The sequence below is a fragment of the Pygoscelis adeliae genome, unplaced genomic scaffold (genome assembly GCF_000699105.1).
Source record: "Pygoscelis adeliae isolate BGI_AS28 unplaced genomic scaffold, ASM69910v1 Scaffold318, whole genome shotgun sequence".
NCBI classification, from domain to species: domain Eukaryota; kingdom Metazoa; phylum Chordata; class Aves; order Sphenisciformes; family Spheniscidae; genus Pygoscelis; species Pygoscelis adeliae.
The window spans coordinates 4,880,589-4,894,372 of NW_008825430.1; the positions used below are offsets into that span (position 1 = coordinate 4,880,589).

Consider the following 13,784-nt stretch of genomic DNA (forward strand, 5'->3'; position numbering starts at 1 on the left):
CCCATGAAAAAAAGATAGAAAATAATCCTTCTGTGAATTGAGATTAGTTTATGTAGTTTTTTTTCACAAGTGACTACAAAGCATCTGTCCTATCCTTTTCTTCCATCTACGTTCTGTTTACATCCATGATCTGTTCAACTGTGGCAGAAAAATTCCCTCCTCAATTAGGACTTCCCATCCTATTGCTGTCACGCTGTACCACAAGTGAGCAGTGGATTCTCCGTTGGCCAAACAAAAAAGGGATATCATTAGAAGCACAGAAATAATACATATTGGCAACATAAGGAACACGAGATGGTTTATGTGGCACAGTGGATGGGCCTATCCACTTCTTCAGAAAAGCATTTGTATATTCAACATTGACCATCAGTTTAACTCCAAGTGGCTTTTGCTACCTGAGGAATCCATAGGCAAAAATCCTCCTCCCACCCTTTCCTATATTCTCACACTACAAGGATTAGGCCTTTAACTTTTAGCTGTGGAAAACAAACAGGGCTGGTTTCAGCCAGTACTGACTGAACAGTTACCAGTTAAGAACTCCAAAATGTAATGTAAGAGATACACAGGAAGAGACAAAATCATGTACCACGCACACATTCTCCCGATAACACTTGGGATTTACTTCCAGGCTTTTTGGGCTTACAGAAAAGACAAGACACAATGAATTCTTAACCTTCGTGATGAAATTCCCATGCAGAAAGCTTGCCTGTATCTATGCCTATACTAAGAAGATTTCTCTTGTATCTAGAACATCACATACGTATTTTCTTTTCAATGTATTAGCAGATTTTTCTTCAGCAGTATAAAAACCATCACCTGAGAACAGACCTGAAGTTCAGAAGAATCCATAGCTCCCATTCTTGCGTTTAAGCATCTTTGTAATTTCAGCCATGTAATTCAATTCCTAGAAAACACTGCACATTTAAAAATCCAAATCCCATTTTTCAAGGAAGACTCTTAGAGGTTGTTTTTTTTTTTCCCCTCACACCCCGTAAAGAAACAACCCTACCATACTAACACAGACAGAAGTACCAGCAGAGGTTGAATCCAGCCTCTGTGGAGACTCCTTGTACCAGGAATGTCAATGACAGTTATCCAGTTACTGTAACATTGTCAAGGGAAGCTGACAGATTTTCCAACCTTATTCCTCTTTTAATAAGAGCTACAACACTGTTCTGCAAAACTAAACCCAACTGAAATCTGTTATTAAATTTAGACAAAGTCAGAAACAAGAAGTACTTCATCTTCCCATTTTAAACCGAAGTCAAATAAACATCCATCTAAAATCGGTGGAGGCTTTGTCAATATTTTCCAAAGCAGTAAGTAAACGGACTTCTGTGCCTGCTATAAATATGCAAGAATATTTATCATGAACATATATCAAGCAGCATCCTCGTTGTAACAAAGATGTACTGCCTGAGAAAGACAGGGATAATTCAGTCATCTGGCCCTAAACTAAAGCTTTTTCAGGCACATCAGTTGAGCTCAAGGCTGTTTGCCTCTGTGCTAGTACTCCATAAACATTTCCAAGATCAATATTTAATGGGAATAAAAGCTTTGAATATGCATAGGACTTTGCAGATTTCAAGTTACTCTGGATCTACAGATGCCAGAAATTGGGATGAAAAAGCCAAAGACGTGAATCTGAAAGAGGGTGGCTCGCTTGTACTAAAGCAGGAATAAATAATCAAACCACACATTCAGCCCAACTCCACATTAAGTTAAAAAACCAGACAAAACCCACATTCATCTTGCTTGCGTGCTCCCCCAGTCTGTTCTTCCCAACCTCGCAGAAAGCCCCCCAGCCATCAAATCAACAAGTTACTGCAATCTTGCCTCCCTCCTGAATAACGTGGTCACGTTCTGCAAGCACACCCACTAAATGCAAAGCTTCTCCGAGTGCAGGTCTGTGCAACCGTACCTGCCACAGCTCTAATTAGAAACAGATTTGGGCAATAAGCTTGTATTTAAATGGCTTGTCTTTGCCTGGAGACTGATGCCGCTCCCCATACAGAGATTCAGGTAAGTGACTTTAGGTTACTAATGCCAGTGTTCATGCAGCCTTTGCAGTGCCTCAGCATGGTATTTGAATGACACTACTTAAATTGGATATTTTTCTCCTCAGTTTGTTAGAGAGGCAGAGTATAGAGGGTGTTACTATGACCTCGGTGACTGAGCCAATTGTGTAAATGTACCACGTGGATCTCGAAGTTGCGCAAAGATCAGCACTTAAGTCACAGCCTGAATATGAAATTAGTTAGACTTCTTCCAGCATCTTGATTTCCTGGTAATGTTGCCATATTCAGGCATATAGCAATGCAAACTTCTATATGCCAAGCTAATTCCCAGAAATCCCCTTCACTCAGTGCAAGGGACCAAAACAATCATCTGTTACGGAGTTTTCAAACAATAAGCTTTAATTGCCTTATTAGAAAAATAAGCACTGAAATATATATAAATGTGATTACATTAAAGTAATTCTGTAGTCTAACATACTAGAAACCAAAGCCCAGTCATATTTTTAATGATACAGAGTAGCAAGATTTCGGTTTTAGAAATTTTCCATAGAGAATACCGAAGTATGCAGTATCTTTTAGGAAACCACAGTAAAGACGAGACAGATCTCCACGTTGCAATAAAAACTAAGTAGATCAATTTATTCTGTATACTATACAATGTGTAAGTTTGTAAAGAACAATTGACATTTTTATCACCTTAACATATTGACTGGGTGTAAATATGTCCAACAAAATGTACTCCTGTGGCCTTTACACAAACACTGTCCTACTACATCAAGAACAATGAGAGGGAAGCCTTTGGTGCTACAGATTTGGGGACATATCTGTGAAGTTGTAATTAATCCACTTAACTACCTTGAATAAAATGTTGGTGCTATCTGCTATTATAAGCCTACATGAGTACTACTCTAATAACTAAACACTGTCTATCTTTAAAGGCAAGATATGAAAGGGACTGCCAGTCTACAGTGTGGACAGGTTTTCTTTGAAAAAGGTAATTATCAAATGGTAAAACTCATATAATACATTATGTACATAAGTTTGGATAGCTGAGTTATCTTGCTGGAGTAAGCTGAAAGTAAGCATCGATTTGCAGTCATGTTTGATTTACCGTCAAGTCATTATTGGACTTAAGTTTTATACAGTGTATAGAACCAAAATAGCTGTGCCTGCTGCTGAGGTCTGTCAGATGTGAAGGCTCATAATCAGTCATTGACCTAGTTGGTATTACAGTACTTCAAATATACACATGGATAATATATTCATAGCTGAATTTGTAGTAATCTTAAGAACTGCAAGTCACCGAGTGAACGTCAGAGGAGCTTGTGTTGTCCAACCAGCAGGACAAGCTGAGTTGTAGCTAAGCGAGTGGAATGTTTAAATTTAAATGGCTATTTTTTTAAACCTTCCCAAACATCAAGAAAGCTCACCTTATGTGAGCTACAGAATAGTGGCACCAGACAATACACAGCAAGTCACCTTAAATTGTTCAAAATTTGTTTCAGGCCCAGTCCTATCATTAAGTTTCCATTTCATTTATACATACAAAAATAAAGAGGGATTTTCAACAAACATCTATAAAAAGCAGTTTGCTTTAATATATCTAGTCTCCTTGCTATTCTCCCAGCCTAATTTCTTGCCTAAAGAAGTCAAGTAAGTCCATTTCTTCAACCTGTTCTGCAAAAATCACAAATTCTTTATAATACTAGTGGAGGATAAGGGATAAGGACAGGCTTGACAGAGCCCATTTAATTACTAGAGAAGGGCTATACAGACTTCAGTGTTCTTTTTGACTAGCAGTCCTTTATCTTGTAAGACCTTTCTGAATACGTCAACACAAAGCACATCCTTCTAAAAACATGCATCTTTAAGAGTGTTTTCTCTTACAATACCCACATTGGTGCTTTGTTTTTAGTAAGCCGTTTCAGAACTGTTTCTTTAAAGAAAAAAAGTACTCAGTAAACTGATCTTTTTAAAGAGTTTCTTATACTCCCAAAGAACATCAAGGCTGTGACTACCTATATTAAAATCAAATACACTATGGATCATACTGCACTTTTAATATTCTGATTTCATTGAACAAACATGCTTTTAAATGCATCAAGTTATCTGTCTAATATCAACTATGTATTTTGGCAATCTAGTACTTACAACCTGCATCACAAAGATGAACTGAAGTTCCTTCCTATTTTCTGACATGAAGTTACCTATTTCTCAATAGGTCTTTATATAAATATCACTTCCAGTTTTGTCTCCCCAAAGCCAATGAGGGGCTGCTGTATAACAAAGAGAAAAGGAGTTAGTGTACTACCACTTCAGGACTCCAAGAAAAAAAAAATATACCCTTCCGCTTCCAGAAGTCTAAAATAGCCCACAGACAATTGCATATCAAACCTTAGCAAGCCTAGATTTGGAGTTTGCCACACAGGAAACTCTAGAACAGTACATTTAGCCATCTCCCATGTCATCAGAGCATTTCAGCTTTAAAAGCTTAAAGAGCTGCTGAACAGAAAGGGCACTTGCCTCCAAATGTAAGTACAAATTCCAGATTTATATTTGAATGCTGGACATTGTTGCGAAACAAAATATACAACCACAAAAGCATAAAGCTGAGTCAAGTGTAAATATAAGTGTTTCACAAATTTCAGGTATTCAATTTTTACTTTCAGTAGCAAGATTTTGGGCTCTCAGTTTCAGGACAAGACTTTGAAAGATACAGAATCACTTGTGCTTTGATTGGCACATTATCTGCTTTTTAAAATGTAAAACTAATAGACATTTGCAAAAGGTTGTGCAAAACTATTGTATTTACAAAAATGGCACAAGAGTGAATTCAACAGTCTATGCACATGCACACTTCATTCACATCTTCAACAAAAGTGTGTCCTAAGCTACGGAACTGAAAAGAATACCAGCTTCAACAGGCAGTTGTCAATAAGCACTAGATTCACAAGAGTTACACCAGAATGGGCAAATATTGCCCAAGTAAAAACTCTATTGTTAAAGCTGAAACAGGTTTAAGGCCGTTCAAGTTCAAAAGCAGAAACAAAATTCAATCAGAGCCCTGTCTTTGTTTTTATACATGCTTTACCATCTAGCAACTTGTGGTCTAAACCTCTATTTTAGACAACAAACCCAAACACAGAAGAAAAACCCAACACAACTGGAGGTTATATTAAATACAAATATGCTGTAATTAAGATGAAATAACAAAAGCAGAAACATTAGAAGTTGTAAAACTTGCGATGTCACTTGCTGGAACCAGTCCTACACTAGGAAATGGGCAATATGTACATTTTCAAGTAGATTACATTGCTCTAACCAAACTTGTCCTTTTTAATCAGTGCATTTTTCTCAACTAGTCCAAATACTACACGTTTTACTCTTAACAGTATTCCCTTACAATAGCAGCACATGCTATCGCTACCTGCAAAGCTGTCAGTCTCATGACTTAGTGTAAGAAAGAAAAAGGGGGATGTGAGGGTGAGAAATAACTATTAAGGAGAAATAACAGGAATGAGAATAATCATGCAGTTCAGCTGTTCTCGTCAGCCAGCCAGCTTGCTAGCAACAAGAGATGGTTTCCGCTGTGGAAGATCCTGTGGAGTAGGAATATGGTCACCAGTGACTTCTGTCTTGTCAGGAGCTGCAGTAGGCAGTTGCTTATTCTTCATCTTTGCTTTAGCCATGTTGTAATCGCCAGAATCAAAGTATTTTTGCTAGAAGACAAAACACACATATTTAAAAGCCTGAAATCTTATCAGATGCATACACTGAATTACATGGTTAAATAGACTCCTTAAATTTTAAAAACGGTTATAAAATCTTCCCCATTTGGCAAGGTAGCTCTATGTCGATTAAAAAAAAAAATCTTATCAAGACTATTAAGCACACATTGCTAAACTCTTAACATTAGGTAAGTACACAGTTGAGGTTCTACACATACCATTAAACTCACACCATTCGTGAACACTATTTTTGCCCTGTTTTTCCCAAGAGCTCTGGTCTCCCACAAGTGAAACCTTGGGATTTGTAAATTTTGTTGCAGGGAACAAGTTCTGCTACACAGAATAACCAAACAATGCACGAACTAAAGCTGGAGAACAGAGCCTGCTCTATCATACCAGAAGATCAAAGCAGCATGAAACTGCATGCTAACAAGAAAACCCCTTATCTGCATACATTAAAACAGTGAAACTATAATCCCTAAAGTTCCCAAACCAATTATTTAGTGAAGTCACATCTACTGTGTAGTCCTTCTGAAAAGCACTGTGTGAAGGAAGTTCTTATCCCACGCTCCAGGTTTCTCCTGAGTACAAAAGTGAGTGCATTAAGTTTGAATTTCTTGAACAGTGTTCCTTAATATTTCAGAGAATTTTTACTAGCATTACCCTTAACAGTCTCTGTTGTCAGATATTAAGTTATCTACAGATGTTAAAGCCCAATGCCTGTTAACGATTTATCTGCATCATGATAAGTAACATGAGGCATGGAATTTCATCCAAGGTCTGAGTCAAGCCTTCAACTGCTCATTGACACATTTTGCAGGAAAAGTTGTATTTTATTTACATCTTACTATGAGGTCTGCCTTTAAAGTACTTGTAACCCATGATTTTGAACAGATTGTCATATAAGGCCAAAAAAAAAAATCAGATTCAGGACAAAGATTTACACTAGCAACTGCTGCTCACAATCACAGTCATCTCTGAAGAGAACACTCCCTAGTTAGCTTTATATATGCTTATTCCTCAGTCAGTCGAACAACAGCCATCACTACCTGCTATGTTTAAGTGCTTCCAGGCAGCATATTACTACCCTACTCTTTATTTTGCATTAGTACTAACCAGCTGCAAAATGTTCAGTAGCAGAAGTTGTTAGAGAGAAGTAATTTGAACACCTAACTTAACAGGCCTTTACCTAACGAGGGGGGGAGGTTGTTTATGCAAGGGCTCCTGAAGAAGGCTTTAAATGTTCCCTGCCAGAGCCTTAAAGTTACCAAATCTGTTCTTCCCATGCAGTCAGTAATACATCTGAACCACACACTTCTCTTCGTTAACCTTTCCAATTCAATCCTTTTGATGGTGTAATCCCTATTTACACCACAGTGTTCTAGCACTGCACCTGCAGACTAGACCTCGGGTTGTAACAATCTGATTTGGAAAAAGGCTTTCATATTTTGCCCTTCAAGACTGAAGAAACCAAAAGAAACTTTTAAACAGCAACTAGGTAATAACAGAATTGCTCAATCTTTAGATGCGTTACTGCTGTTAACAGGTATCTATTTCTGTCCATGTAAGAGCTCCAAACAGGAACCCTCTACAGGAGCATGGTGTAGCATGGTTCTCATCTACTATTATTCTGGAGAAAGTGTGTTAATAACTGTGTGCACCCAATGCAGAACGTTTCTGGAGAGCATGTATCAATGGGCAGAGCATGTCGTAGTTGCCAAATCGAAGAAAAATCTGGGCTACAGTTGACTACATACATTTAGAAGAATATCTGAGAAAACCTACCATTTTTCATGCATTAGAATATCGTCCATTTCTTCCTTTAACTTATTCCTGTGTTTTTCTCTGATTTACTCTAGCTTCTCATAGATGGCCTGTATTTGATCATCCCTTTCAAACTGACTATATCTGTCCAGGTGTCTTCGTGTCAGAAACACTATGTGAAAGCACACTCACTATCCTCACTCTATTTTAAACTTCAGCAATCCAGGCAGCCCAAAGTACACCAGGCATCTATATCAAGTAAAGATGCTTTCTCATTTAAGACACTGTGCACACTAAACAAAAATTAAAAAAAAAAAAGGAAGAAAGTTATTACCACCACATCAGGAGTAGAGATCTGAAGAAGGCAGATTACGAATTGGAATCCACAACTTTATGCCAGCTTTCATCAAAGTAGCAAAATCCCAAACACTTAATCAAGATGCCCACTGGTCTACCTCTGCTCAAATCTGAAAACGTAGGCTGCAACAACCTTTGCATTAAATAGTGCTATAATCAAGATGAAGACATTGTACAGATTGTTATTGTTGGTGGTGAGTTTTCCTCACGTTTGCACTGAGCAGTCGTCATTCCTTTGTGGCCATCAATCCTTAGGGAGCAGATGCTGGTCTGTTTTCCTGAATTGTCATCACAATACATACTCACCTTCTCCCTTCTGTGTCTACGCATACACTGAACCCACTGAAGTCTCATTTAGGCTGCCTTTGACCACATAACAGCATAACTCACAAAAGGAGCCACCTCATCTACCACCTGTCCATGCCCAGCAACCATTAACTATGCTGCATATGCTCCAACTTATGAGAGAAAGCTCATCCAAAAAACCTGCCAACAGTAACAATTCCCAGGAGATGTTACCCGATAGCACAGAATTAGATCAGCACTGAACTCCAACAGCTGGTTTGCGCAGGATTTATACTTGGAATCACTGCATGCACTCAAAGGGCCTAGACAATAGTAAAAAAAACAAAAGCAGCGTGACAGCAATGAAAGCACCATCAGAAGTAGTGATATGCTAGGCTTATTCCAAGAACAGAGTTCTAGCATGCCTGAAAGGCATTACATAATCACTTTATGAATAATTAAACTAAAAAAATAAACAGTTGAATAACTAAGAAAATAAGAGACACTGGTTAAATGTGGAACAATATTGAAATACTAACTCACTCTTCATTCTTCTCTAATTATTTTTTGGTTAGGGGGTACATTCAGAATTACACCACCGCTCTCAAGCCACTGATGTCAGACGGTGCCTGGTGTAACAGAGCAGACACTAAGCTTTCATGTGCTAAAAACATGGAAAATAAGAGCAGACATATGTTTTGCAGACATAAGAATGGGCAAGATAAGATCAGTACAAAACAGGGATGGGGTTCTGACCCTTAGTGTTTACTATAATGTTTTTTATGAAGACTATCACAGCAGCACTGAGCCAGCTTCTAAGTTTAATTCTCTCTAAGAAGTGCAGTTGAGCCATTGATGCTGTAAACAGCTATCCTGCCAATTTGGCATCTGTTTTGTGGAAACAAATTTCTCCTCCTTGTGCTTTCACAGACAAAGTTTAAATTTCTTAGCACTCCTACTCACGCAAAGGCCTGTGGAGTGGAAAAAAAAAATCACAGATACAGGAATTTTGGAATTTCTTGTCCATACCCTGCGGACAATAAAGAACTCACTCCTTTTTGAAGCCTCTTCCTCAAGAAGTCCGAGCCTCCTGGCTTCTGGCCCAGATGAGGATATCTTGCTTTCAATTTTGCTTCTTCAACTTTTTCTGGGCTGATCACCTTATCCTCCATTTCCTGAAAGACAATTAGCAATATTGTAAATGAAATATATAATAATGAACTATATACGCAGAAGACCTTTGCAGGTAGTTCACCAACATGCTGATTGCTGCTACCAAGTGAACATATGAATTATTTGAATAGACATTTTCCTACATTCTCTCTCAAATACTGACAGCAACTGTAGGAGTTCAGCCTCCCATCTTGGATCCCTTTCCTGGAGACGTGTTTGAATCTAATCAATGCATTTCTCTTTCACATAAAAGAAGTCTATACTAAAATTAAATTATTCAATTTGAAAAAAAAAATCCCCCAAACAAAAAACATTTTTTTGTCAAAACAAGGGTTCCACTAAGAACAAACAAGTGTTGAAAGCTGGGCAAGAGCCACAGGGCTTTTTTTTCAACTGCCCCTATTTGATCATGAAGTTGCACAGACAGACTAGCACTTGCATTGCCACAATTAGTTTGTATGACAGCTCCAACCGTAATGTGTTGATATTCACTGTGAACCAGTGTTACAGCAGCTCAGTCTCAAAAACATGCCTGCCATCATATTAATAGCAACAATACTGTATTTCTCTATACATGTCTACAATTATCCTAAAATTATGAGGATGAAGACAGTTGGATAGTGCATTTCTGTAAAATAAAATGCCTATTTTATGAGTATACTGTAAAACATGGATGCTCAAAGTAATCATTTGGAGATACTCATTTGGCAAAAATTGCCATTTGTACATCCAGTCTTTCAACCATGACTTCTACTTTACACTCATCTGTTCTGGTCCATGAAGCAATTTGATGTATGAAGTACAATTTCTTCTATTAGATCATTTCCAAAATATCTTCCATTCAAAATTCTTGTTTTGCTACTTTCCAGTATTTGGCCAAGGCCTTTTTTTTTTTGCATGCATGCAAACCACCGGTAGTTCAGGGAAAATATATATTGATTTGCACTGACTGCTGTAGTTCTTTAATCGTTGTTATGATCTGAAGTCACAGAAAGACTTTTAGGCAGGAAAGAAGAATTGCCATTGAAATCAGGAGGGCCTCACATTCATCTGTGACTAAGGTTTCATATCCACTTAGAGCTGCTTAGGCAGCCCCTTCACACTCTTCCATCCGTGTCATCATCCTTTGCATTGCATCAGTCAGCATGCCTGCATGTACTCCACATGAATGGGTTACAGAAATTAATTCAACAGAAAAATAACCATCCATCTCCCCCCCCCCCCCCTTGGGCTGTGTTTCATTTGGATCAGTTTCCACAGTCTGGATCACCAAGCAGCTGCACAAACAGGTATGTTAGCACAGCAGCAGGGAGGACAGAGAACACAAGCAGCTGGGAGCTACTTAAGCCAGAACTGCCAAAGAACTAGAGCCACCACACTAGCCTACCCCAGTGCTTTCCTATATCTCTTATAAAAGCTCAAAATTCTGTAATATTCAACATCTTTCTGGTAAGAATCCTCAGAAGCAAAGGTTATAACAACAGATTTAGAATATAACATTGTCTAGTTGCTCCACTAGGCCAAGACATCTCAAAGACAGCTTTGCACAATACAGTGGGAATCTGAATTAACAGTTCTACCAAGGAAAGATAGAAATTCTCGTAGCAGTTTAAAAGAAACTTCTGTGAGGACAGGAACCAATGCTTTTTATTAGATGAAAACACAGCTAGGCAATACAATGCAAAAGACATAAATACGAAGGGCAACGTTTCCCTGACACGACTGAACACAGAACTACACTATTTCTCACTATATAATATCATACTAGCCAAGACCACAGTTTTCATGTGTTACAAAGATCATTCTTCGGCTGCTGTTCTTCCTGTCGTGCTTTATTATCATGCCAACACCGACTGGATTTTCTCAAAAGCAATCCTTTCAGCTAAACACTTTCAACATCTAATGCTGAATCACTGGGTACTCACTGTTAAGCCAACAGACAAAGCATTTGAGGGGGCATGTTTTGCCAATACTAACCAAAAGGAGGCAGTTTTTAAGAACAGAGGGCCAACAATAAATAGCTTACATAAACATGTATTCATGGTGCATCAAAGGAGACATTTATGCAAACTCACAGGGCTGACAAATCATCACACAGCAGGCAGTCAAAACACAAAATACTGTGTTATGCACCAATGCAGATGAAAAGGATACAGACTATGGTCACTCACTCTCGATGACCAAGAGCTAAGACTCAAAAAACTACGTAAGACGACTTAAAGAATTTCAATACAAAGACTTGGGGTGTCAAACAAAACCAGCTGATAGCTGGAAGAACAACAGTTCTTCATATAAAATATAGTTAAGCTGCAGAACTCCTTGCCAGAGGATACAGGGGTGCCAAGAATTTAGATGGATTCAGAAAGCAACTCGATGTGTTCATTCGCAGCTCAGAAGGCTTTTAAACCACAGATTGCTGAGACCTGGGATAGTTTTCCGGGGAAGCTCACTGCATGCACGTCCTGACCTTATATTCTTCTGCGGACTAGGTGGTATTGAGCACCCTTAGAGATGTGTTGTTGAGCCACAAAGGCTTTAACCCAAGCCAGCAAGGCCATTCGTACATTTACAACATTCTCCCTTGAGTTACAGAAGCAACAACCAAGTGACTAACAACTGACTGGGGAAGTGCGGGGGGGGAGGGGGGGGGGAGGGGGGCGGAATTCAAGATATACCACGCTCTTCTTCCTAGTGACATCCACACAAAAGTTATAATTTTAGTTCTCTACAGGAATTTGACACAGCTAATGAAGCCTGCTTACTTCATTAAAAGGATCTACCAGGAAGGCAGTAGTTACCTAACTCATTTAAACGGCTTTTGCCCTTAATCTTTACAGAGGTACCAGCAGCGTAAAATTCCATATCTGTTGGACAGCTGAACTGCATGGCTAAAAAAAGAGCCATCAGCCTTTTCAAACTCTGGTATGAAGAGCACATCCTCCTTAGCAAAATACATGGGACAAAACGTAAAGCAGAAAACGGGAAAAACATGACAACAGCACAACTCTACAGAGAACTGATGTGGCAAAAGTCAGTCCAGAAACAAAATGCACCACCTCTAACAGCTTCCTGAAAAATATAGGCTTTTAAGTCCAAAAAAGAGTCAGTCAACCAAGCATACGTTCTCCAACGTCCGAAGTTTCTTTGTTGCTGAACTTCCCCCTGCCACTAGCCTGGGTTTTCACACGAGAACAGGAAACACTGGTCTTTGGCAAGTTTTCAATTTATATCACTCTCTTGTTTAACACCTTTCTCGCCTAACACATGCACAAGCTTCTTACAGCATGTGAGAAAAGTTTAGAAGAGAGGTCTGATCATGAAGACGCTGCCTCAAACTTCATTTAGGGGCTTCATCTTTTTTAAGCATGCACATAAACATGTACTGCAAAATGGGTTGTTTATATAAGTATTTCAGAGCTAAGCATTAACTGAGTCAATGTTCAATTTCGCGTACCCAGACAGTTTTAGTGAAGGTTAATATTGCAATGCCATAATAGCGCTGATATCACAGTATCCTAACAGGATATAAACTCACAGAAAACAAAGTTTTATTTTATTGACGATATTAATTTGTCCTGAACCCCTCACCAGATTAAAACTAAATTAGCAGATCACTAAGGGATTCCTGTCTCTCAAAGGGTAATTTTTCAAAACGGTGCATAAGCACTGCATTTCAAGACTTCAGTCTGAAACTCGGTTAGCAAAATCAGCCCCAGTCACCTGACTTCATCAGAATACACCAGAAGGCATCACAATAAACTTGCTACCACGTGTTTTACTACGGTCTTATTACAGAGCTATTCTAGGAGTGCTGCATAGGCCAGGGATTTATTTTTATAGGCTTTGAACAGGAACAGTATCCCTTCGGTAGTCTACCTAACACGAATGTAAAGTCGAGCTGCAGAGCACAGGCATTTAGGGGTAGATTACAGACCTGCCATAGAAGCTGGTTCTGATTACTGCACCTATTGAGAAGGTATCATTCCATATTAACCCCCAAAGCTCTACTTGTATGACTAACTCACATTACAAATTGTAAATTATTAAACAAAAACTTGACAGCTGAGGTAGATTAAGCTTTTTCTTTGAGCGTCCTTGTGTTTCATAACTGCTCCCTATCAGAAATAGCTGTGGGGATGGCAATGGAGCCCACACGGCAATGACAAGACTAAAAAACAAACGGCTTCTTAAAGTCACAGCCAACGCAGGGCAACTGCTAACAGCATGCAGTCACCTATGCAGCCAAATCCCACTTAGGAAACTATAAAATTACTAGTTACAGAGATGCCATAATAGTGCCATCACAAGATAACCCAGCCAGTTATTCTTTCTAAAAGCCTTAACTAGAACAGGCCACAGCCATTGTGTTTCGGGCACTTCTCCTCCTAAATAGCTTACGTTAAAAGCTGAAAATTTTCTAAAAGTGAAACAAAAGTTTAGCCACCGGATTATCGCCGGT

At 38.8% G+C, this 13,784-nt stretch overlaps 1 protein-coding gene across 1 annotated transcript; it reads right to left on the reverse strand.

The window, feature by feature from the left end:
- Positions 1 to 2,396: 2,396 nt before the first annotated feature.
- ARPP19 (cAMP-regulated phosphoprotein, 19kDa) lies at positions 2,397 to 11,904 on the reverse strand. Its single transcript, XM_009330969.1, has 3 exons — positions 11,559 to 11,904; positions 9,205 to 9,327; positions 2,397 to 5,737 (listed from the first exon to the last, which is right to left on the reverse strand). The coding sequence occupies exons 2-3, from the start codon at positions 9,322 to 9,324 to the stop codon at positions 5,567 to 5,569; spliced, it is 291 nt and encodes a 96-aa protein (XP_009329244.1). The 5' UTR covers positions 9,325 to 9,327; positions 11,559 to 11,904; the 3' UTR covers positions 2,397 to 5,566.
- Positions 11,905 to 13,784: the final 1,880 nt, after the last annotated feature.

Bases quoted from the DNA above. Each gene is read 5' to 3' on its own strand.
- ARPP19 (XM_009330969.1), bottom strand. From the start codon at position 9,324: ATGGAGGATAAGGTGATCAGCCCAGAAAAAGTTGAAGAAGCAAAATTG. The intron at 5,738-9,204 runs GTGAGTTCTTTA...TTTGTCTTCTAG, and splicing joins GGAAGAGGCTTCAAAAAGGA to CAAAAATACTTTGATTCTGG.